This window comes from Cyphomyrmex costatus, unplaced genomic scaffold (assembly GCF_001594065.2).
Source record: "Cyphomyrmex costatus isolate MS0001 unplaced genomic scaffold, Ccosl1.0 scaffold273, whole genome shotgun sequence".
Lineage (NCBI taxonomy): Eukaryota > Metazoa > Arthropoda > Insecta > Hymenoptera > Formicidae > Cyphomyrmex > Cyphomyrmex costatus.
This window is the reverse complement of record NW_017276833.1, coordinates 3163-28716: the sequence shown is the minus strand read 5'-3', so window position 1 is coordinate 28716 and position 25554 is coordinate 3163. Positions and strand designations below refer to the sequence as shown.

At 33.1% G+C, this 25554-nt stretch overlaps 1 protein-coding gene across 1 annotated transcript; it reads right to left on the bottom strand.

Moving 5' to 3' along the window:
• Nucleotides 1-939: 939 nt before the first annotated feature.
• LOC108774696 (neutral ceramidase) lies at nt 940-23775 on the bottom strand. Its single transcript, XM_018540856.1, has 10 exons — nt 23463-23775; nt 10471-10604; nt 8349-8471; nt 8070-8264; nt 7367-7597; nt 6431-6526; nt 5440-5610; nt 2016-2131; nt 1660-1828; nt 940-1301 (listed from the first exon to the last, which is right to left on the bottom strand). The coding sequence occupies exons 1-10, from the start codon at nt 23773-23775 to the stop codon at nt 1257-1259; spliced, it is 1593 nt and encodes a 530-aa protein (XP_018396358.1). The 3' UTR covers nt 940-1256.
• Between the last annotated feature and the right edge of the window lie 1779 nt (nt 23776-25554).

Here is a 25554-nt window from a genome sequence, read left to right as displayed (position 1 = left end):
TAGCCGGATGGCATAACTTGTTTTAGGAAAATTCCTAAGGCCAGTTCACATCGAGTGACTTATTTCTATTATCCGCGTTGGGATTCCCTGTAACACTTGGGTGGGAAATTTCCACTGAGGGAATCTAAACGCACTCATAAATGTTTCGTTTTTTTTGTAACAATATATTCAATAGGCGCATTTAGCGAACTCAACAATTGAGTGAGCGCTCATTGTTATTGGTGTATTCCTTCTAGATCATGCATAGCAATAAAAATTGTAGATCTAGAGAAATACGTCAATAGCAGCAAACGCTCACTCAACTGTTAAGTCTGCTGAACGCAGCTAATGATTGTTTAGAAAGAGCGGGATATATGAGTTGATAAAAGTATAAAATAGGAAACTCAATATTTGCCTTAAAGAAGAAAGAGAAATGGGATATATGTAAGTAAATATCAGGCTTGGCGACGTTACCTCATAAAAATAACTCGTTACTGTTACCGTTATTTTTCCTAAAAAATAACTCGTTCCCGTTACTCGTTATTGAGTTGCAAAAGTAACGTTATCGTTACTCAAAGTATAATGAATCGTTACTTTTTCGTTACTTTTTTTCTTAACACTGATATATATAATATTGAAAAAACATCAAAGTTCTATTTTTTAGTAGAGGAATAAAAAAATGTGTATATACATGTATATAGATATATAATTTTTAATTATATACATACAATATATAAAAAATATATATTCATATTAGGGTAGAATTTCAAATGATTTCGCTGGTCTGATCACTACAGTATACATGCTACATGTTAGCCTACAGGTGCATTCCGTTTCACCCATAGTGCGTACATGATACATTATTTTATCCTTGTCGTTCACCAAATAATTAAAGAAAGATATAATGATACATTATGCGCATAATGCGTGAAACGGAACGCAGCCGTATAATAATTGTGTGTTGTAGTGGATATTGAAACTATAATAAAAAAAATCGCAACAGTACCGTTGGACATTATTAACTTATAGGAGATGAAATATCTATTCAGAAAAGAAGAAACCGATCAATTTGCAAACTTCTGTATGTAAAGCTATACAACATCGTTCAAACAAAAGTTATCATTCCGTATCCACGTTTTGTGGCCATCCTTTATTCTATAATAGAATATCTATTTACACGTAGAACAAATATAAGATAGGTATAATTTAACTACGAAGTAAGCGTAATAATTTTCTTGTCGAAAATACAAGAAAGGACAAGAAAGGCGTCAAAGTGGTCATCCATAATAGCGTTGACGTATATTCGGTGCAGGAACTTTCACCTGTAATCACAAAATAACATAACTGAATTTATAATATTTATATAAACACACGGTTACTTATGTAATAAACGATATCATAATAAGACTTGATTGAAATATTTCAGTAACGAGCATATAAAAAATACAGAACTGTATATTTACTATGACATCATATCAAGCCGTCGATATCAGTTGTCTTTCTAACGCAATTAAGTATTTGCAAAATTGCTTCAAAAAGTAAATTGTATATATATATATATTTATATATATATATATATATATATATATGTATATAATTTTTCTTGTATGAGTATCTTTTAAAGTCACTGTACTTGTACATATAATAGCAAAAAAATATATTTACAACAACAAAACCTACGTGAAAATGATTGGTTGCACCATAGTAAGGATATACGCCACCAAGGACATAGCGATAATAACCATTATGTCTGATGCGATACTCGCCCAGTTTAACATCCTGCGGGACTTCCCACGTAATGGTCACCTGACTCGACCCCAGTATCACAGAAGTTCGTTTCCATTGAAATCTAAAAGCCCACGAATGTTCCATTATGAATTTATTACGCTATGAAAGGTAAAAGTGAGTTACAGCTATATGAAAGAAGTTAAAAGGAAGAATTACGTATTTCCTATCCTTTGTCTAATTATTAATGTACGTATTCTGGATACATCAAGATCGTTGATACGCAATAACGCGATTACGTATATACGTACTTGGTCTCCCAATCAGCATCCGTGGCTACTGGTATCCAAACTTCATCATCCTCTAATCGCTCCACGGCTAGGAACGTACTCTCGGTCATTAAATTATTACGAGGATGACCGGAGACCTGCAACATAATGCAAATAATGGCACTATATCCGTCCGCGCCGTGTAGCTGTGCGTTCTTCCTCGATCCATTATTGTCGCGCTTCATTTGTAATCGAATACACGTATACATGTCCATCTATCAGCAAAATAAACGAGGCTCTCGCTGTTTCTACCTTGAAATACGATCTTTACTTGGGACACGGAATCGCAAAGCGACGTGTTTACCGCCAGATATCATAAGCCAGATATCATAAGCAGCGTTCCACGCGAAAGAAGTTTTCTCAAGCGATCAATATGAGCCGGGATAGGCGGGAAGAGGGAAGGGAGAAGTTTTAAACTGACCTCGCGCGCATAAAGTCACGGACTGCGATTCATTTGTACCTGCAGAGACACCGAGTGCTTTCACGATGCATCTCGCGCCTCCGTCGCCGGAAATTATATAGCTATAGAAAGTAATTTACGATTGCTTAATCCATTCGCATCGCGTCATCGAAGGCAATCTATTTTCCGAGTGTTAGGCGAGTGCGCAGGAAAACGTCGCATTGCTTTTTATTGCATGACTCAATCGCGATAAAAACGCGGGTACGCCACGATTAACAATAAACGGCGATTTCCGCCGTAAAAGATCAACGTGACTATCCATTCTCGCCTCCATTCGTCGGATCGACAAAAGTGTGTAAAAAAAATTTCTTGAAAGATTGCACGTTAAAATAAACTAATTTTGCATTATAGTTTGTTACTAAAGTGTGTGTGAACAATCTGAAAGCTCAGCAAAATCAGAAGACAGTTATGGGTCTCTTTCCTTGTTAGCTCATTTATGGTAATAACTCAAAAAGCATGTTTTAGAGTCGTGTTAATGTTAAAATAAGGGAGCGATATGTATTGTATGATTGTAAATTGCGCAAAATTAATTAATTCATCACAAATATATATATATATATATATACATATATGTTTAATGAGGAATATTTGTATAAAATATATAATCAATAACTTGATTAATAATCCACGCCTTTTATAGTAATTATTGTGTCATCATTGTCGATAATTAACCAAATAATTATATTTAGCAATATACGTAATACTGAGTTAATTTATGATCGAAACCATAAAATAATATAGAATAGAAATCATTTAACATGTATCAATATTGTATCATTATATTATTCATTCATATATTTATTACCTATACAGGGTGTTCTCGTATTAGTGCTCATCTCTTTTTATCTCGGAACCTAACAGAGATTAAACAATTTCAACTAAACACTATTGTAGACATAGTGTGATTATTTAGAAAAATTATTTGCTTTATATAGTGAAAGAATTATGTATTTTTGTTAGAAACGGTCCATTCACGTTCTCGTTCATAACAGTTTGTGTTAAATTTTTTAACTTCTTATTTAGAAAGATATTAATTTAATATACTATAATTATGTTATTTAAAGATTTGTGTTAAATTGATATTCAATATTTATCCAATTGTAAGATGAATGAACAAAATGTGAGTTAATTTAACATATATCATAAATATTTATTTTACTGAAAAAGTATGCTACCGGTTTGCTTACAAATTGTGTCAATATTATCTTCTTTGTATTTATTCTCTTATATAACGCTTGTCTGACTTTCTAACATATTCATCTTGTGTATTAAATTAACCCAAAAATTTGAGTGCTCCGTTTAAGACATGCGATTTATGTAAAATTCGACACATTTTTTCCAAGTATAGAGAACTGACAATAAAATATGGCGACGTACATTAATAAATAAAAACACACGAAATTTATTTAGTAAAATTATTCGTGTATCATTTCCACGGTTTAGTTTATACATGACTGCGAATTCGCAAAATTTCCTGTTAATGTAATTAATCCAGTCGATTCGCAATGTGTTATGTTGCATCAAATGTTCATTATTGCAGTGTTTACGGACAGTTGATGTGCACGGGACAGCACGGTCGCATAGTAATCGGTCCATTTCTTAGCGTATCCATCGTTTAAATGACTCGCGAAGCAAATAGCACCGTTACATGCAAAATAGCATTGTATATGTCGTACGCAAGCTAGCGAGCACTCCTCCCCGACCTATCCAATCCAAATTCAGTTATGCAACATTTCGCGTAATCTCCATGTTTGACGCCGATACAGACTTGATTCAGTTTACAGTTTCATCGATGACTTTATTGTTTGAAAACGAATGACGATTTCACACGAGGGAAAAAGACATACTCTTCTACACTAAAAAATCTAGGTTCAAATCCTACCAGGCATATAAAGGATTTTTTCTAGGTACGATTTAAATTGTGATTAAGTGGTATATAAGATCTTGAGGAATAGGAGGGCGCGTTGGTACGTTCAGCACTTATTTAAGAAGAGCGCAATAAAAAGTGGAGAGAAAATGTAATTAATAAAAACTATCTAGGGATTGGACATAGAATTCTATAGATATCAGAAGTCATCATCCAGGTATTAGATAGAAAACATGAATGAGAAAGATTGACATAATAAAATGTTTCTTTTAATTTATATTTGCTATCTAGTGTAAGGCAGACAGTTATTAGTTAATTTTCTTTGTATAGCTAATTTTCCGTATACAGCTACTGGGAGAGATGAGCGTTACATTTTTTCCACATAGTAGCTATCTACAGACACTGGTTATAATAGATGAGACAAAACTGTTCTATTTCATATCTACATTATCCCTTAATCATATAAAAAAGGTTGAAACCAAAAACCTTTTATTTTAATGTATTTTTTACCGTTTGTATTTTTTTGACTCACGGATGCCCCGATTTTTCCTACATTAAAATACTTAGAGAAGTATACGTAGGGGCTTTTCGATATATAAAAAACTTTATACTTTATGAACAGTTTTTCGCAAAATTTTTTTTAGCAAAAAATGCAAGTGTCACTTCAAATGCCTGTCATTCTTGAAAATATCAATATTTTCACAAACCCCTACATATATTTCACTAGGTATTTTATTTTACTTTAAAAAAAATTTATTCTTTTGCTCTCGGTCAAAATTTGTGGATGCTAGATGTCGTGCCCCCTCAAAAACCGTACTGACTTCTGTCACTGGTGGTGCCGCCATTTTGAATGTAAAAAATAGAAAAGATTTTTTTATAGAACTTTAATATATGCACTAACCAGTGCTTTAATTTAATTTTATATTAAATTATTTCTTTTAGTTAAAAGAAAATTTTGATTTTATTGCTGCTTTTATGCCCGCTATACTGTGCGGCCATACCCTTTAACGTACTCTTTCTCGGAATAACATAAGTGCCTATCACAAATATAAGGGTCGAGATACCAATGAGATACTTACAAAAATCGCTATAATCTTGTCACCGGGCAATGCGACTTTTTGAGGCTGTTGGATAACATCCCCGAAGCTGTGTCCCCATAGCGGAGTGTCGTACAGTACAGGAGGTACAAGAGAGATCAACTTACTTTGCAGCAGTTTCGGAGCGGGTGGTCCTGGTGAAACAGATTTGTTCTGCAACAACAGTAAAACATAACGTGCGTTCTTAATATAAATTCGATATACGATTAGCAAGAACGAGAAAATTGTTTTATTTGATATGTCATGTCTATTTTTCTATTAATTTTAGTGTAATTGTTGCGTTCTCTCTCTCGTTCCCCGACCTTTTCCCGCTCACACGAACTACCTCCAATTCCGTGGCTGAGCTTATCGGTTATCGCCGTCGCAGTTAACGCAACTTTAGAGATTCGAAGGAAAAAAATTTTAGAGAGATAAAACGGAGTTATCGAAGAGTGGCACGATCTCTCGTGCCTGGCGCCCAGCCGTGTGAGTGATTGAGAGGAATTGGTAGCGAATCTCGCATAACGGCTACCGAGCGTTTGTTATAAAAATTGAGAGTGAAAAGCGATGAAGTTGCGCCGTTGCTCGTGAGTACGGTCGTAAAAAATTAACACAAAAAAATGTAATACTATTACATTTTGAAAGAAAATTGTAAGAGCTTTTTTTTTCACACGCCATATACAATTAAACTTTATATTGTAAATTTATTAACAATATTTATAATTATTAAATCCATTTAGCTCGATTTAGACCCTTTAATTTGCATTGCGATATAAACGAGCAAAATTTAATAATATAATATTATTTTTATTTATTTTTTCACAAATTGTGTTATCTCTATAATAAAAAATGTCGAGTATTAATTTAAAATAAAATATTCAGGCAACACAATTATATTATATTAAATTAATGCTTGAAAATATGTCAAAAGTTTTAACAAAGATCAGTTTTAACACAAATACAAAATATCTCTGTGCATGTTTTATTTACTCACTTGAATAGCCGCTTTTACTAACTCCTCATATTGCCTCAAGTATATTGTAAGTGTGTGTGGACCAAAAATTGTCGATGCGCCTTCATATCTCTGTATCTGAAAGTTAATTTAGTGACTATCATACATTATACACATCGGGATCCGTTTTAAGAAAAAATAAATCCACATTCAAAGAAAACCAATCGACGATTTTATGTATCATTTATTTCGCCACTTATTAAAAGACTTGTCAGAAAATAATGTAATACAAGACCGAGGAGTTTTGATATAGAGACGTGTTGCAATAGGAATGTAGTTTGAAAAGTTCCTTGTTTGTCCAGCTTCACGCGGGTCTGTTTGACACAGAAATAATGCCATAAATATCAAACTGTTATAATTTTAGGCAAGAGTTTGATCCTTTATAGGGCTACTGTTAAAATTTCAGGCAGGTGCGTAGATAATTAGTTTCTTTGTTACGTTCGTATAAAGCAACCAACTTTTGGTTCCATCATGACAATTCGCCCACATTACTTCAATTGCAGCAGTTGCAAAATTCCATAAATTAGTTTCACAAGCACCATATTTCATTAGATTTTACGTGATCTGGACTATTATAATTCATGAAATTTGCAACTGCAATTGAAAAAAAATGCGAACGGGTGCATTGATGGAATCATGATGGAAACAATGCAAAAGATTGATTGTTTTACACAAATGAGACAAAGAGACGTCTGTCTGATATTTTAACAGTAGTAAAGGATCGAACTAAAATTATAGCAGTATTTGTGCTGTGGCATCATTTCCGTGTCAAGCTGAAAACTTTTCAGACTACTTTCGTATTATAAATCGCGGTGACTAATCCAACACGTTCTACCCCTGGAAACCCCCAAAGTGGTCCCGATTCTCGAGTGAATTGTCTATGCTTGGTAATAATAATAATAATGATCAACAGTTTACTTGATACTCCTCAGGCGTGGTCACGTAATCGCTATAAGTATTGCAGAGCCCTGCAACTATTACGGACGTTTCGTCGTAGGATGCATCGTTCATAACTCTCCTGATAGTCTCTCGCAATCTTCTTCCGGACATTGTCGTGAATTCGCCAGGCACGCCAGCAATGACAACGTTTCCGATTACGGCGACTTGCGTCGAGACAATTTTTGGCTGCCACTGATACGGAATTTTCATCTGAAATCATTAGTCATCGTTCAACAATTTAGTGCGCGCCACTGACAATTAATGACGACGTAATGATTTCAAAGCGTCCAATTACGCCACGCTGCGTATACGTATCACGCATTACAGACATTTCCATTTTCTATCCATCCAAATTACGACTCGTTAATATCTAAACGCGATAATTCACATTCGCTCTTGTTGTCAATGTTTCTTAATTCGTAGTGTCTAAAGAAAAGATTCCAAAGTCTGTCTATCGCACAATATATACATAAAAATAACCATTTTGAGAATGTTACTTATTATTTTTGGCATTTAATGAGATATAATTATAACACTCCAAAATATGTTATTAGTAATTTGATAAATACAAAACTTTGTGAGTAAATTTTTTTATATTTTTACTTTAATCGAACTTTGAAATAGATTTGGGATTATATGGCCAAAGTGCCCTTGGTAGATAGACTTAGTAGTATAGACTTACCCGTCCAGTAGGTAATAAAATAGGTTTCGGGCTCTGACAACGAATATCATCTTCCGTGGGAGAGGCCAAAAAGTTTCGTACGGCATTCCAAAGGGGATTCGACGTTGTTGTTCCTTGCTCAAAAGCAAATGAGCCAGGTCCGTCGGTTGTACCAGCTGCAAAGCTATAACCCATCGCTGGTACGCAACCGCGCACCTGTAAAAAAAAAAAAACCCTCGAATAAATTTTTCCTTCATCAAGAATTTGCTCCCAGAATTACGGATGATAATCGTTATTCACCTCCTCAGTCTTTTTTGTTGTTTCGTTGTAAAATTCTGCAAATTGTTCCGGCATATTGACGTATTGATGAACTACTCGCAATGGTCCAATTACTTCCACCGCTTCGTTACTTTGCCATAATCTCTACAAAACAAAGAAAATTGTATACGAACAAGATAAGAAGTTTATTTATAATAATAAATAATAATACGGCTCTGTATAAGTATAAAACAAAATAGAACAATTGAAGGGCTAAGAGCCAGTTATATAATAAAAACGTTTAAAATTGAATTACAATCAGCTCAAATAAATTAACAAATTAAAATTAACAATAAACTTCCCAGGTCAAGAATAAATTGAGCAATAATGGTCGTCAAATATGTCTATAAATTCATTATAATGATAACATTAATATACGGTACGTTTCGACTTCACAGAGTTCTCATCAGCCGTAAAAAAAACCCCTTATGGATTAAACAATATTAACTTCGAATTTTTGTACACATTTTTAACAATAAGATCGCTCGGATAAAATACAATTATACCATCGCTTTGTTACGTCGCATGAATTTATACTAATTATACGTTTTTACAAACCAACATCAGAGCAACTGGTTTGTAAAAACGTATAATTAGTATAAATTCATGCGACGTAACAAAGCGATGGTACAATTGTATTTTATCCGAGCGATCTTATTGTTAAAAATGTGTACAAAAATTCGAAGTTAATATTGTTTAATCCATAAGGGGTTTTTTTACGGCTGATGAGGACTCTGTGAAGTCGAAACGTATATTAATGTTATCATTATAATAAATTCATAGATATATTTAACAACCATTATTGCTTAATTTATTCTTGACCTGGGAGGTTTATTGTTAATTTTAAAAACGTTTAATTTAAAATGTAAAGATAAAAATTACAAACGTTTCGACACCGATTGAGTTATTCTCTCTCAATGTATAAATTTATTTGTATTATTTCTCTGTTAAAAAATATATTTTACTTTCGATATTGATGTCGTTATCAATTAAGTTATTATAATAACTAATTAAACACAATTAAAATTGCTAGAACTGGAATTTATAATAGCAATTACATAATATAAGTATAAAATTTATTATTATACCGATATTTATTATAATCAGAGATAAAAATGACCAAATTTTACCATAATTTACTCGGTAATTAACTGTAAATTATAAAGATAAAATGGTAATTTAAAAAAATTATAAAATAAAAGTAATTTGATATAAAAGTATTTAGTAGGGCTGGTTCCTTCCTTAGACATTTTTGCGTATCATTAACGGTAACGGAAATATTGCCTCTTAGTTTTAAAATTTTCGTGTAACACCTGCGATTATAAAGGAATAAAATGATGTCCTTTGGCAGTAGACTTCTAATGTTTCTTCTTTGCAAGCAAAAATAACGACTTTTAACAATCATATTACAATTACATTATTGCGACAAATGATTGACACGTCTCGAACTCATGCATTTTAATACTATATGCGCAAAGGAAGAAAATAGCAGAGAAACTATCAAGAATAAATCGCTTTGTCTGTTCAATCAAATTCAGAAGAAAATTGTATGAAAAAGACAAGTAAGAAGTTAAGCGTGGGGCAGGGGGAAGGGAAACGGCGTACGTACGGAAGTCGGAGGATGTTTCGAAAAGTAGAAAAACACGGCTCGTATTTCTTTGACGCAGCGATATATCGCGCATGAAGGCGCGAAAGCATGGCACGCGAGCGAGCGCGCACGCACGGGACGCACGTATAATGTACGCACGCGTACATACGCGCGCGCGAAACGCATCCGTCGTATAACGTCCGGCCGCTATGTACAACGCCTTCTACGGCTGTAGAAACTGCTCCTCGCTCTCCTTTGTGATGCTAATGTCTCTTCACGAAACTGACGATGGCGATCGCTGGTCTCGTGCCCTCGTCACGCTTAAGGAACACGCGGAATATATAGGTATGTTAATTATAGCGGCAGTGAAGGCTTAGCCGCGCGCGTCCCTAGCTCCTGTATTACGAACTGCGAGAGGCGGGCAGTACACACATTGAAATACCCCGCTCTCTGTGCGGTTCGCAGCGAGCTGGGACCATAGCTGGATGCCCGACGTGAATCCGAATACGTCTTTACCTGCTTTGATATACATGCAGCATCCTGATTGCCCGCTTTTCCCTCGGTATAGCCGGAGATGTTAATAATTTCGCTCTCGCGCAACGCACCGCCGCTGTAGCGTATGACGTAATCCGCAATTCTCTTATCCCGAGCTTAAAATCGTGATCACTCTTCTTTATACCTTTTTACTTTTCTGTCAATATTACAATATTATGCCGAACGCGGTGGAGTATTCTCCACCATGCATATACTCGCGGGGAATCGACGTGGCTTGCGAATTTAATCCGCCCTTTGATTCCGATGATTTTTATTTCCCTATGCGGTTTATTTAAGGATGAAACGCAAATTTTTTGAAGTTGCATATATTCTACTGAGCGTTTCGCAACGTACTACCGCATAATTAGCCCCTTTTGCAGAGCGATTATTTTTTTTTTACAATTTATTGAGAGAGAGACTGACTATTCGTAAAAGCACGAAGCTTCTGTGCTATCGGACGTATTACACTTACTCGCAATTTTATAATAACTCGCTTATTTTTATATTGAGTTTTATTATATGTATGTATATTTAGATACTATATATGTATTCACAGTAGCAAAAAAATTCCATTATTGACATTCAAATAAGTTTTAGGGTATTATTTCATTTAACGTGCGTTTTTGTTGTACGACAAATGTTTCAAGCCTGTTGATTGACTATGGATAGAGAGATCAGAGGATGTCTCTGTCCTGCATACATTTGTCGTCCGACAAAAACGTATGAATGAAACAGCACCCTTACTTCGTTGACGTTGGATTAATCTTAACTCTACAATTTTCAATCATAGACTTCCATTGCGTTAACTTATCTGAGAGGAGAGAGTTATTTGCATCCTGCCAGTTAATATGGGTCTTCGCTCCTTTTAACACTCTGAAAACTATTTTGTACTTATATTAAAAATGATCCATTCACATTTTCATATAAAAATTTTGTATAACATTTTTAACGTGTCCGAGTGTTAATTTAACATAATGTGATTATATTGTTTGTATATTTTGTATAAAATTAGTATTCAACATTTTTTAGTATCAAGTAACACAATTTATAAGTAAATAAACGCATAACACAAAAATAAATATTTTTTTATAAAACGCAAATTCTGAGATAAATAAAATATATTATTATAATTTAATATATTAGAAAGGTATTAATCTCTTAATATATATGAGATGTGTTCATTTTTTACGTAATATTTATATTACTTTCCAACATATTCATTTTGTGTTAAATTAGAACAAAAATTTGAGTGTACCTTTTGGGACATGTAAAATATGTTAAAAACACAAACTTTTTATTATATAATAATTATATCGTGTATGTAATTAACTACCTCGTTAACTGTATGTATTATTAACTTTTTATTTGTTCTTGCTGGTTTTATTCAAAACTTTCGTAGTCTCATTAAGAGAGGTTCTAATTGTAAGCAAGAAGAACAGCGGAGTTGACACTAAAATTCGATTTACGAAATTTACGTCAGTGCAGAGTTACAAATGGCCTTACCGAGAGAAAGTTTTCTTTTTTCCATTTTTCTCTGTCCACGTTGACATTCGGAAACGCGCAAACCGGGGACCATTTGTATTCGAGTGTCGACGAGTCATCTATGTCTATATATAACATTACGACAAACGTCTTTAATACTTGTATACGCCTGCGACGTCGCGTCGGAGGGAAAGTAAGTGGCTGGCGGAAGGTGGCCGTGTTGCATGTACGAGAAGACGCGAAGCGAGATATTTCGATCGTACGGGTGCGAGCGAAGAAATAATGACGAATGATGTCCGAATGAATTAGGCACAAGAGTGCCTCGCGTATACACGTTCATATTGGTTGCGTCCGGCAGAAAATGTTCTAATTCGAAATACCACAAGAACGTATATTGTTATTCCTATGTATTTACATTTTCAGATAGCACGAGGTCAAGTCAATTAAGTTCTTGGAAAATCTGTCAGAGGGCACTCGCAGTGTCATGTCACATTACTTTTTGACAAGTAGCATCTTTCGGCTGATTACTGTCAACTTTTGAGCGGGAATTTGATTTCGTTAAATCAAAGTCAAGTTGGATAATGTTCATCGCGTACATCGACGCGCCTCGTTCGGGACGTCCAATTGAGGCTGCTACGCCAGAAATCATCGTTAAAGTCCACGATATTGTTTTGACTGATCGACGAGTGAAAGTGCGCGAGCTTGTTGAGGCCACAGGCATATCACATGGCACAGCGATTTCAATTTTTGCACGAACAATCGGGTATGAAAAAGCTATCGGCAAGATGCCGCGTTTGCTCACTGTGGACCATAAAAGCGCGACCGTGTGACGATTTCAAGACAACGTTCGGAGACGTTTCAACGTAATTCAGATGAATTTCTGCCTCGATTCATTACTGTGGACGAAACATGGATCCATTTACTTCACACCCGAAACCAAGGAACATTAATAACACAGGGGTTTTGGATCTCGTGAGATAAACGTAACGACATTCAATAAGATTGATATACGTTAAGAAGGAAACAGGGTTACGTCAAGTGTGCTGAATTAAGTGTAACATTAGTTTACACGTTATAGAGATTAAGCTCTCTCTCTCTCTCTCTCTCTCTCTGCTTCACATCAATAGTTTCCTGAGGAAGTAAATAATTACTTCGATTAATGTGAAATTTTATGATATTAGCCTTTATATTATAAATTCAGGCTTACAATCAGTTTTAATAAATTAATTATAAAGGGATTTAAATTAATTGTAATAAAATATGTAATGTGATCATAATAACATTATTATATCTATAACGGTTAACCGCGGTTAGAGGATCAAATTTAAGCTTAATAAATAATAAACCAAATTTATTGGCGTCAAATTTAATAGTTTAACTCATATATTTCAGTTAAACTATGTAACTTTATCGTTTCACGCATTTAAATTTACGACATATTAAATGGAAGTAATATGACGATCTATACTTCTACAGGAATAATAAAAACTGAAATTGAATACATTTTGACATTACGAATTTAATAGTGTTCGAATATTTTCTTAAAAAAAAAAAAAAAGAATTACATTTTTAAAACAACAAATAATACAGATTTAAATTCAATATCAATTTACGGCATATTTAATTTCATTTATTGACAATTTAATTAATGAATATTGCAACAAATAAACAAACAAACGTTTATGTAAACAATCACAACGAAAAATTAAAAATTATAACAATAATAAATATAAAAATGAAGCTCTTAACAATTATTTCATCATGTAATTATATAGTTATACATATATATACCAAACACTTTTTATTTTTCTCTGTAGAGATCATATATTACATTCCAGGATTTTATTCATAGACCGCTATACGCTATACTTGGTAAATGCTCACATAATAGTACCGGTATTATTTAAATCCGCTTTGAGATAGTAATCGGAGGAATTGCCACAAAGCCGCTTAAAATATCTCATTGGTCTTCATAAATATCATAATGTGAAGAATTGTGTATCCACACTTTCAGCACAATGCTGTAAGTTTATCTGTAGCCAATTTAATTCAACGTTTAGTCTATTTTTGAAGCGGTTATATTAAAGCTTAAAGAGTTTTTTTCTATTTCGCAAAATTCCTCAAGGGACTTACATTTTGCGGAAGACACGAAATGTGCTTCGGGACTTCGAATTTATTCGCTTTAAAAGCACTGAGCGATCAATGAAGTATGCACATCTGCATGCATTTTCGAATTATGCTGTTTTGTAAAATATGTAACGTTACTGCCTTTTAGCATAAAATAAAAAATGTATAGTTGTCAAAGGATCTTTTTTACACGTGCAAACCAGTTTTTCAGATCATTTTTTATTCTAACATCGCGTAGACGATAAAAAATATTCTTAGAGAATTAGGAGGATCTGTTATCAGTTGATGTGATAGAAACATACAGCATCGTACTATTCTCTTTTATTAAATTAATATAACAGTTTTGATGTAATTTTGAGATATTCGCAACAAAATAATGGCTACGTTTACACCGTGCGCTTAGTCCGCGACCTATACGATAAGTGTCTTTGTTTAAGCTACAGGATAAACAAGGACATCTATTGTTTAGGCCGCGGCCTAAATGCACGGTGTAAACGTAGCCATTTAGAAAGGGTATCTACAGTAACAAAAAATCGAAAATGGAAAGTAACATTAATTCCAATTAGCAGTCACAATTCAAATCTTTTACTATAAAGAACGTGTGGCTATCGAAGGGTCTTTCTTTCACAACTTCACAAAGATGATAAAAAAATTCTCAGATGTGATCAGAAGAATATATTAAATTACGAATTAATGTAATATAGATAAACTGTATCGCTGAGCTCTTTTGTTGAATTATAATAAATAATTGATATATTCGCAATTAATAGCGAAAAGTTTACAACAGGAAACAAGGAAATAGTATTAATTTTAATTAGCAGTCACACATAATTTAAATCTGTATCTCTAACAGACGAAACTTGTTCTTCGACACAAGTCATTGTATTTATCGAAATAAATGCTGCAATCTATCATCCGTTTTTACAGTTTTTCGCTATATAGAACGTGCGGGGCTTTAAAGTTTTAATTTAGTTTCTCGCTCGATTAATGCAAACTCAGGTCGCGGATTAGCATCAAATCGTAATCGCAAAGTACTTTAAATACGATTTCGCTCTCAAAGAAACATAATAAGGTTTTTCCATAACGCGGGTAACTTCGTTGAAACGCCATTCCGCCGTCAGAAACAAAATCGTCTGAAGCAACCAAGCAAGTCATTTCGATCAAAACGATACAGCGACGCTTAGAAGAAATGCCATTTCTCGCAAAACGCAACAGAAATCAGACCAAACAAACATAGCAACACGTTAGAAAAGTGCATAAGAAACTTATCGCGTTTTGCTAAAGATATAGCAATAACATTCAAGTTGTTGTGCCTATCGATAAAGATTCCCCGGATTTACGTATTATACAAATAATACTAATAATGAAGCTAACTCTAATTAATTTAATTAAAATAAAATAGCTTCAGTGCGTATATATGTGTGCGTGCGTGCGTGTGTGTTTGTGTGAAAATCCCGTATATTAAATTTCCTGCATAATCCATGGTCTTACAATTCGTATAACGATTACCGAACGTTCCTAATTACTTGTCCAGGTCAGCTCTCGCATATTTAAATGCCAATTATAATAAAACTTGATTGAGATAAGAGATTGTGCATTCTATGTGCAATAAATTAAAAAACTTCTCCAACTTACCCAAACGCCATATTTGACTAGCTGTCTATTGACAAATTGTGACTTACTTATTATATTTTGTTTATTATATGAACATACATATTTCCGATAGACGGAAGAACAGAAGATTTCTACGCACAAGTTAATCCTATTCTTCAGCAGAGTGCGAACACGAAGCAAGTCTGTCAATTATACAGTTATTAGAGCTACCAGGAAATTAATAAATAGCGACGTATACCTATCTACAAAGTGTTCAATGAATCGTGATAAAATAAAAATAATAAAAGACCAAGTAAAACACATAAGGGAATGATGAATTTTTTTTTAATTGAGTAACTTTCGAGAATAAAAAATAATCTTTCAATTTCGTAATTTATCGAGCGCATTCCAAATAATATTATTAATACAATATTAAATTAAGTGTACGGAAAAAATAACTAAAGTATTTAAAAATTTAACCAGATACAGATCTGAAAATAATTTTTTTAAACTAATTAAATAATTATGTAGGACGCTCGAACTGACATTTTGCTCAAATCTCAAAATTATTTGTAGCACTATACTCATCATGCTCGTATTACTTACATAGTTATTTTGATAATTCAGCAAAAGTTATTTTCAGATCTATAAATTTTTTAATCAATTTTAGGAAAATTAATTTTTTATGGAATAAAATAATTAAAATATTAATTGTAAATAAATGTCATGTACTTTATGAACTTTTTCATTTCAAAATAAAGGATATTAAAGGATAAGCTCTTCTTTACTATTAATTTAATATTATGTATAAGCAAATTTATAGAATATATGTATATCATTGTTGAATATTCAAAACAACTTGATACATATACATTAGTTTACATATCCAATAAATGCTCTTCCGATAAATATCGTTATAAAATTCTATTTACACGTACGCAATCAGCAAAATAGACCAGCAACACGAAAATCAACTAAATGGTTTTTGTTATATTCGGCAATAAATCGTTCAATTTTATTTTCTGTAAAATCTTTAAATAAATAGACAGAGAGGACATTTCTAAAGGTTGACAAAATGATTTGAGACTGTAAATTTAAATTATTTTTATGTGACCAAGTGTGATATTTTAATTAATAGCCGCTAAATCATGTTCTTTGATGTTCTTAAGTTAAAGGGGATTACGAGCGCAAAACGCGTCTATGACCGCTTCATCTGAACGTGCAGTGCTCTGACATATAACCGGTAATATACATACATGCATTGACGATGTCCATCAAATTGCACGTTCAATCTCCGCGTTGCTGCAATGCTGCTACATCGGACAAACTGGATGTGATTCTCGCTCAATAATTAACACTGTACGACTGTGCAAGTGTTAATAAACGGACGGTAATATTACTTTCTAAATTAATTAACGTCGAGCGCGGTAGTGCTCGATGATCCGCAGTAAGTGTTTCCTGGAACCAATTAAAATCACGGATAATAATCTACAGTATGCACACAACTATTAGGTTTAATATGGAAATAATTAAAAATTATCGTATACATTATTTTTCCTTCGTTAAACTCGTTGACACAAGAAAGTCATTGTAAATTTTGCCATTTACTACAAAGAGAACTGAAAAAAAAAAAAATAACGTACTTAACGAGAACAGTTCAATTTTATTATAGTTGTGTGTTCATATATGTACCTAGAATATTCCTTGTTTATCATAGTTTAGTTTTAATTAGATAAAAGATACAGTTAAAGATTTACAATACACGTAATATTTGCAGTTCACGAAAAATTATTTCCCCTTAGTAAAAGAGTCTCATAAAAAATTTTTTTAATGCATTTTAAAAAGGAAGAACAGAATTTCAAATCTATCTTTTAGTTTGGTCCGGATGACACTTTGTTCCTAAATTACTTAATTGAAAATTAGTTTATGTTTACATAGTTTTCTTTTATTTTAAAGCGTTATTTGATAAAATATCATCAAAGAGAAAAATATCAGTGAAATTCAATAAATAAATCAGACAAATAAATAAAGTATTTTGAATTAAGTGTATAAAAATTGATTTTTGTTTTCTCTCTTATGATCGGTTTTCTTTGCAAAAATAGTATTTTTCAAACAATATTAAATTTTAGAGATCGTCAGTGCAACAACATAACTAATACGAATACCAAGTCTATAACAGTCTAGCTGAATCTCAACTGCTTTACAATTTCGCATGAATTTATACACTGATATATGTAGTCTATCTAAATTGCGCGATCCGGGTTCTCCCGGCCGAGGTAATATTTTAATTGTGGTAGCAAAGTCCGAGCGTTTGGTTAAATATAGCAACGACAGTTTTGCTGCAAAAGCAAAATTATTTTCCTCCGCGTGTCATTAAATTTTAGTGAGAATACGAAGTATCGACGCAATTCTTTGCAATTAGGCAGTTTTCGTTGCAGCAATAAAATTTTCGTAACATCAATTGTCGCACACGTGTTGCAAATCCGGAATCCCCTTTCTGTGTAAATATATTACAATTGTAGAAAACACGTATATTCTTGACGCAATAACGTATAATTATTAAAACTTACAATCTGACCAGCGGCCTAAAATTTCTATATTACATGTTAATCACACATATACGCACGTGTAATATAATTCGTATTATAATATGTACATTTAACATAACGTAATCCGATGAATCCTGATTAAAAAGCATTAATTACCGTGAGCTGTTTCCACAAATTCGTTCTCAGTTTATTGAGCATATATCTATACGTAATATATCATATTTCCTATTATAATCCATAGAAGCAAAATTTACGCACCTGCGAGAATTTTCTAAAATGTTGCATCACTATCAACGCGGATCTTAACCGCGATACATTAATTAGTAATGTTGCGTGTATGCATTTGTAATAAACTCGGAGAGGTTACGCGCCCGTGTTCGCATGCGCGAATATTATTATCGTTTTATGGTCCATTTTTCCACTGACAAACAATTCGAAAGCGGATGAAACATTACAGCCCGTCTATTACAATAGTTGTATCCGATGCCCGAAAAGTTGCGAGAACGCACAATTCCTGGAATGCGATTATCATTTAACAGTTATTTTAATTAAATAATCGATATGAAAAAGAAACTATCTAAAAATATTTAAAAATTAGATTAAAATTCCTAAGTTCCGGACTTCTTAATTACGAATTAAACATTTTAAGATGTGCTACAATATTATAGCTATAAACCTTAGAGAAAAAATGGATCTAATCGCAAAAAAAAAAAGGTAATTCTGTACTGATTGAAGGGAACAAAATGCAAAAGAAATTAAATCCTTAAATTCCTGTTGTATATAAAGATACACTCACCAGTCATAAAAAAATTAAAAAATGACAGATACTTTATTAAAATCCTTTTCTTCAGCTGCAAAATCACACTCTTAAATTCATAATTTTAATAAATTATACCCAGTATATATTTTTAATCATTTTCTCGCCACGTTAATTTAACTCAAACAATAGAGTTAAACAATTTAACCTAAGAAAATGTATTAAATTTGGTTTATTATATTTCTTAAGTGCATATACGGATGTTTGCTCTAAAACTAAATAACTATGGTAATGGATTAATTTAAATTTTTATAAGTACACATAGAAGTTAAAAATAACAAAATATTTTTTCACACTCATGGGATTAGGTTTCCTACCGTTCCTTTGATATCTAGCAGTGCTGAAAGAGAGAAAGATAGAGTGTTCTATTTCAATAAATAGAATTTCTCACGCGCCAAATTGTGAAAGTTTTGTTATCTAAACCAATGAAATTTATAATACTAATTTAAAGGAAAAAGAAAAAGATTTTATCGATAACTTGAATGTGTAAATTTATACAAGATTTTTGCTCTTGGAAAAAGAAATTTCAAGTGAAGGTAACTTTTATTCGTATGTATATAAGCTATTCAATTTTAAGTGATAATCGCGAAACGAAATCGCGCAGAGAAGTCAGAAGCAAAGTCGTCCTTGCGCACAAAACCCGGGCAAGACACATCGTATCGCAATTTGCAATAGCGAGGCGCGCGGCACGAGGCGTGGCGCAAGGTGTTCTTGGAAGATCGCGAAACAGGACACTCGCAAGATTCTTCAAAGCGCGCTGAAACAACCTCGTTCGACGGCACTTTCCCACCCGGCAGTGGCTGAAACATCAACGCTCCACCGTCTTCACTTTTACCTTCGCTCGCAAAGCGATGGCCGGCCACGACTATCATCCGGTCTACCTTGGAAATGATTCGACTTGCGACGAATCCTCGAAACGGATTACGTGATGCCGATCTAATCGCGATCGAGTATAATCAACGCGTGCCCACGCATCGTCTTCCTCGTATCGCCGACTTATTGAGAACTTATTGAGAATAATAGCCGAGAATAATAAATAATTATTATATTTATATAATAATTAAAATTCTAGATATTCGGAAATTGGATCTATGATTTATATAATAAAGTCTGAGTATTATCATTATTATCACATTAATAATAATTATAACCTTTAAACCCTCCCGAGAACTGACGATAGTTTTTTCTTAAGCCATATAGGTCTCTTTGTCAAAAATGTCAATCATCAATTTAATCTTTACATTATTTATCTTATTAAAATATATTCATTCTTTTTTTAAATGAGTTACATCATTTTGTTTTTTTTTAACACAATAATTAATGCCTTATAATTACAATATAAATTAAATCCGGCATCAGTAACTACGATACAGATTTTGACATCAGCTCTGGAAGATTGGGTAATGGATTCATACTGACGAGTCTTCGTGATATGTGTTTTCGTGTTCGAATTCATCGAGGCGCATTAGAGGGACCCGGAATATCTCGCATCTTCGATTTCATTTGCATTCCTTTTCTCACCAAGGCCGCATCGAGCCCATGGGACCCATAGCTCCAGGGGTTCCCGCTCGGTTGTTTCACCGCGCACGCCTCTCGTCTTTGGCTTTCATTCTCGCGCGAGGCGGTGCGTATTAAAGGTCCACCTCGATAATAATGACAAACGTTCGTCCTCGTGGCGAGAATTATTCGTTTCGCGATCGCCCCGTCGAGGGCCTCCACGGAAATGCGGGCGTTAAATCAACGACTGGCACAAACTTAACTTACCTCGTTACTTATCGCCCTTACGTTCTACGCACCGTGTGTTCTACGCGAGATTTACTTAACAATGATGACGATGTCTCCAAAAGGCAAGTGCGAGGATCGTTATTCACTAAAAATAATCAGTGTTTCGTAATCCATACAGTCTCGTTACAATCTTTAATCAAATCTTTAAATTAAGACAAATTATGCATTAGAATTAAAAATCAATATTAGTATAAAATAAAATTTAAAAAGTATATTTTATATAGGTATATATAATTACAGTATAGGATTCCAATTTTTCATATAAAATATAACACAATGGGTTATTTAAATTTTAGGGAGTATTTAATTTAGAATTCTTTGTAAATTTCATTCTGTAATTAAATACAGATATCAACGTTTTAATAATTATGTTTTAATAATTTAAGAACTAATAATCGCTTGATATTGTAACACAATTAAATATCTAACTTGTAAGATATCCATAGATGAATTTTGTGCAAAACGAATCTAAGAAATAAAATAAAAACCATGCAATAAAGTAAATCTATTCATCGGAGAATTTTAAAAATGTAACGACTAAATTATTTTATCTATTTTGTAATATACGTTATTATTTAAACGATTACCGCACAGCCTTGAAGTTTGTTTTGATGGCGGTCGGGCGCGGTGAGCGGTTAGCGCGTCATGTTTACGCGCAGTCATTCCATTACCGAGGCTCGTACAGTACAGTAGGTAACCACGTGCCGCTCTTCTTTATATTTCTTTTTGAAATATATTTGCGACAAATACTAGATGATACGATACGTCGCGTACTTCAGATATTAAATAAGAAATAAATCAGAGTTTTTTTAAATATTAAATGCTGAAAGCTAAACTGTTTAATCTTTTTTTATTTAAAATATAAGTTTTTAATAAAATTATTTTAAATATAACCGACTCTTAACTAATGCGATTTATTTAAAATATAAAATAACTTCTGAAAATTTATTTAAAATAATAAATACTGTGTGTGTGTGTGTGTGTGAATAACTTTTTTATCTTTTTTATATATTAAGAAACTTCATTTTTTTATATACGTGACCAAGTTCCCTGTACATTAGTATATCGATCATGTAACTTTAAATTACGTGGAATGAAGTAAAATTCAATTAGTATTTTTTGTCATGGAATTAATGAAACAATTTCTTATATTGATTTTCTCAAAACTTAGTTTAGTTTATAATGTAAAACATCGCGAGTTTTATGTGATATATCATGGTACATCGAGGAACATCTTTGTTAATCTTTTATTAATAATATTATGTACATTGCGCGGATTTCGTGTAATAAAATATTATTACAAATTAATAATTGCTTATTGTAGCACAATTCAAATATCTAATTGTAAGATATTCGTAAACTATGTGTGCACGTATAACGAATCTAAGAAATAAAACAATAATCGTGCAATAAAGCCTATTCATCGGAAAGTTTATTAAAAATATCAATTATGTATTATTTTCCTGATTTAATCGTAATATGTGTTAATTTTTCGACAGTTAGACGGTTGGAAAGTGCCTTGAGGGGAAGGGGTTTGTTTCAACGCGGAAGAACGACGCGTCATGTTTATCCGCCGTGACCCTGTCTCCTTACATACACTGCAAGGCTCACAGTCATTTAACTGCCGAGGCTCGTAGGAGCAAGTAGTTAATCGTGCCCGCTCCTCTTTTTCATATTTCTTTTTAAAACGTTTTTGCGATGAATGCTAGATAATACGAAACATTTGTACATTATAAATACTTACATTATGCGATTATTACGTAGCTCGTACAATCATTCATATTCATAAAAGGATCGAGATAACAATCGTGTATCATAGAATGGATATTTCGTACAATTCATTTATTTAGAATCAAAATGCTATGGGGCAAAGAATGTATTACTATACCGCGATAATGATGAATGACAATTATTTTCGTTTAATATAAAATTTTTCTCTTACTTGAATGTAACTCTGAATTTACATACTTCGAACGGTATCACGCGAGTTATAAGAAAGTGTCGTTAATAATTAATACTCTGATAGAAATAACGCAATTCATGCACGTGGTTACTACTATCACAACTAATACAGTTTGTGTAATTAATAATTTAATTAATTTTTCGCTTTTTTATATGCATCTTTCGCGATATATGTAGACAATGAAAGAAATATATTACCCTTTTTTATAAAAAGGCCCATTCGATTGACTCTAATCGTATCTTACGCAGATGTTATAATAAGAGATTCAACTTTCAAGTTAATTGTCTAACAGTAATTTATGATAATAGTAGGTATATATATTGTACATTTTATAATTGATATCTTCCCTCTCACGGGTACGACCTTGACGTGGTGAGAGGGCTCAGTACCCCGAGGATGTACACGAGGAAGTAAAACGATTTTCCTAAAGTATCTCAAAATTTTCGGATCTACCTGAGTGATACATATCTAGATAAATTTTTAGATACTTGAGTAAAATCGTTTTCTTCGTGTAAAAATCCAACGACGGGGAAGCCAACGTACCCTCGTCGCCGATTTAATTCAATATAAACGAACCGCAGCCGGTTCGTCGCGTCGCGTGTGCCGTTCGGGAGTGCCGTTGAAATGATTATCGGACTAATTGGACTTTTCACAATACCCATTCGATGGAGATCCGTTTCGACGGTCGATGGAATCACATCTACAACAGTAAGACAGGAAACGGAACTCTCTTTGAGACGTTGCTGCACGTGTGGCCACCATTGGTGGTCATTGCAACTCTCATGCCGAGTGCCCGAGCACGAGGTGATGTCGGCCGCGTACATGTCACGCACTTCGCACAGGGTGCTGTGTTCGCGCGGTTTCGACTGATAGAGGACACGCTCCGTCTGCCGGCAAACGGTTCGGCCCTTAGCGGTAGAAGCGATCGATTGTCCCTCGGGTTCATCTCTGGGTCGCCCAAAAGCGCTCATTTCTCTGCTTTATATCCGTTTGAATCGCTTTAATCTGACTTGGTCAGAACCTAGCTGTTGATCTTTATGGTCTGCTCGGGACGAGGGGTTGGATCCTATTTCCGATACTGTCTAGATTGTTAGAATCGGCAATCGGTACCAACTTTTCTCTTGTCATCAATTAATCTTGATATAAATCAAGAGGCGCTCGTCACGTCTACTAGCCGAGTGTTATCACACGAGGTACAGCACCTTTTGTGTCCACGACGAAATGATAGTTAGGGCGTATGGCTGAGTCAATTTTAAACGTGATTTTGTTTAAATCAGAGGTGATGAACTCGATACGATCGATTACGTCTTCTATCGTGTGGGGCTTAACCCTTGTTCGGCAACAACCGTGTGTTTCGCAGTACTCGTCGACGTGTGGTGTTGATTCCACCGACCGAAATGGAAATCCTATCGTGGGTTTTGTAAACCCGGAAAACGACAGTGTCGCGCGAAAGACTTTGAAAAAATTATAGTCCGCGCGCGATTATAGTGTACTATTCGCGAGTGTTTTACGCGAGTGACCAGTGCGAGAGGATGTCAACCCAAATCTGAGAGGAGGAGGAGGACCGGGAGAGGCATCAGGCACCGGTGGAGCAACCTTGCGGTAAATATTATTTTTTACTTGTGTAAAATCGATATCTCTGCTCAATTTATTCTTCAATTATTTTACTTTACAATAATTTAAAAATACTAGTATTTAATTAAAAAAAAGGATTGCTTTAAAATTTGAGAAATTTTATAATAATGTTCTTAAGATCCTTTTATAAAATTTATAATTATGTTTTAATTTGGATTATATATTTTTTTGTTACAGAATCATCGTAGCGACGTTGCAGATGTAACTCTGCTGTTGCGCATCGGATCGGTGAGTGATAAATCAATGTTCTTATTGAGGTAATGGATGTATGGTAATTTTATCAATATATTATTTATACTTAGATACACAAGCATATATCAATTTAATAATAGTAATATACAAATTTAATAGTTGAGAACTTAATATTCCATACATCCATTGCCTTAAAATGGATAAGTTTTAACAGATTAGGATCAACTTAATCTTGGATGCTTCTTTATTGTTGAATATAATTGTGCGTATAATTTATGTGCATACGAATATGTTCGAATGCATATAAATTTTGTATGAAGGCGAAATTTTTCAAGAAATTAGGAATACCATGAGGATATAATAGATTATTTATTCACTCTTATATTGTGATCATATAATATTTTTTTATTAATATTGAATCTAAGTATTATACATAAAAATTGATTGAATTTTAACGTTTATTAGTTGAAAATATACAATCATATATTTTTTTAAAATTATGAACATATAATTATACGTAAGTTAAGAGATTAAATAAAGCTATAAAAGATTAAAATATGTTCATTTTTTTACAGTTGTTATTTAAATTGACTCATGGTATTCTCTTATATGATTAAATAGAAAAAAAAGTAAAGAAAATCTTAGAATACAAAAAATAGAATGATAGAAAATAGTAACATAAATATAATAAAAAAATAGAAAATGTATATTAATAAAATATAGATAAAAACGGGGAGATGAATATACATTAAATTAATTAAGATTGAGAGAAATAGAGAGAATAAAAAATATTTATATATATTTTATATATTTTAAATAAAAATCTAATAAAATAAAAAGGAAATATAAAAAAATGGTTAAAGTTATTTCCTATATTAATAAAAATTGTGATGCTTGAATTATCTCAATCATGAAAATTGAAT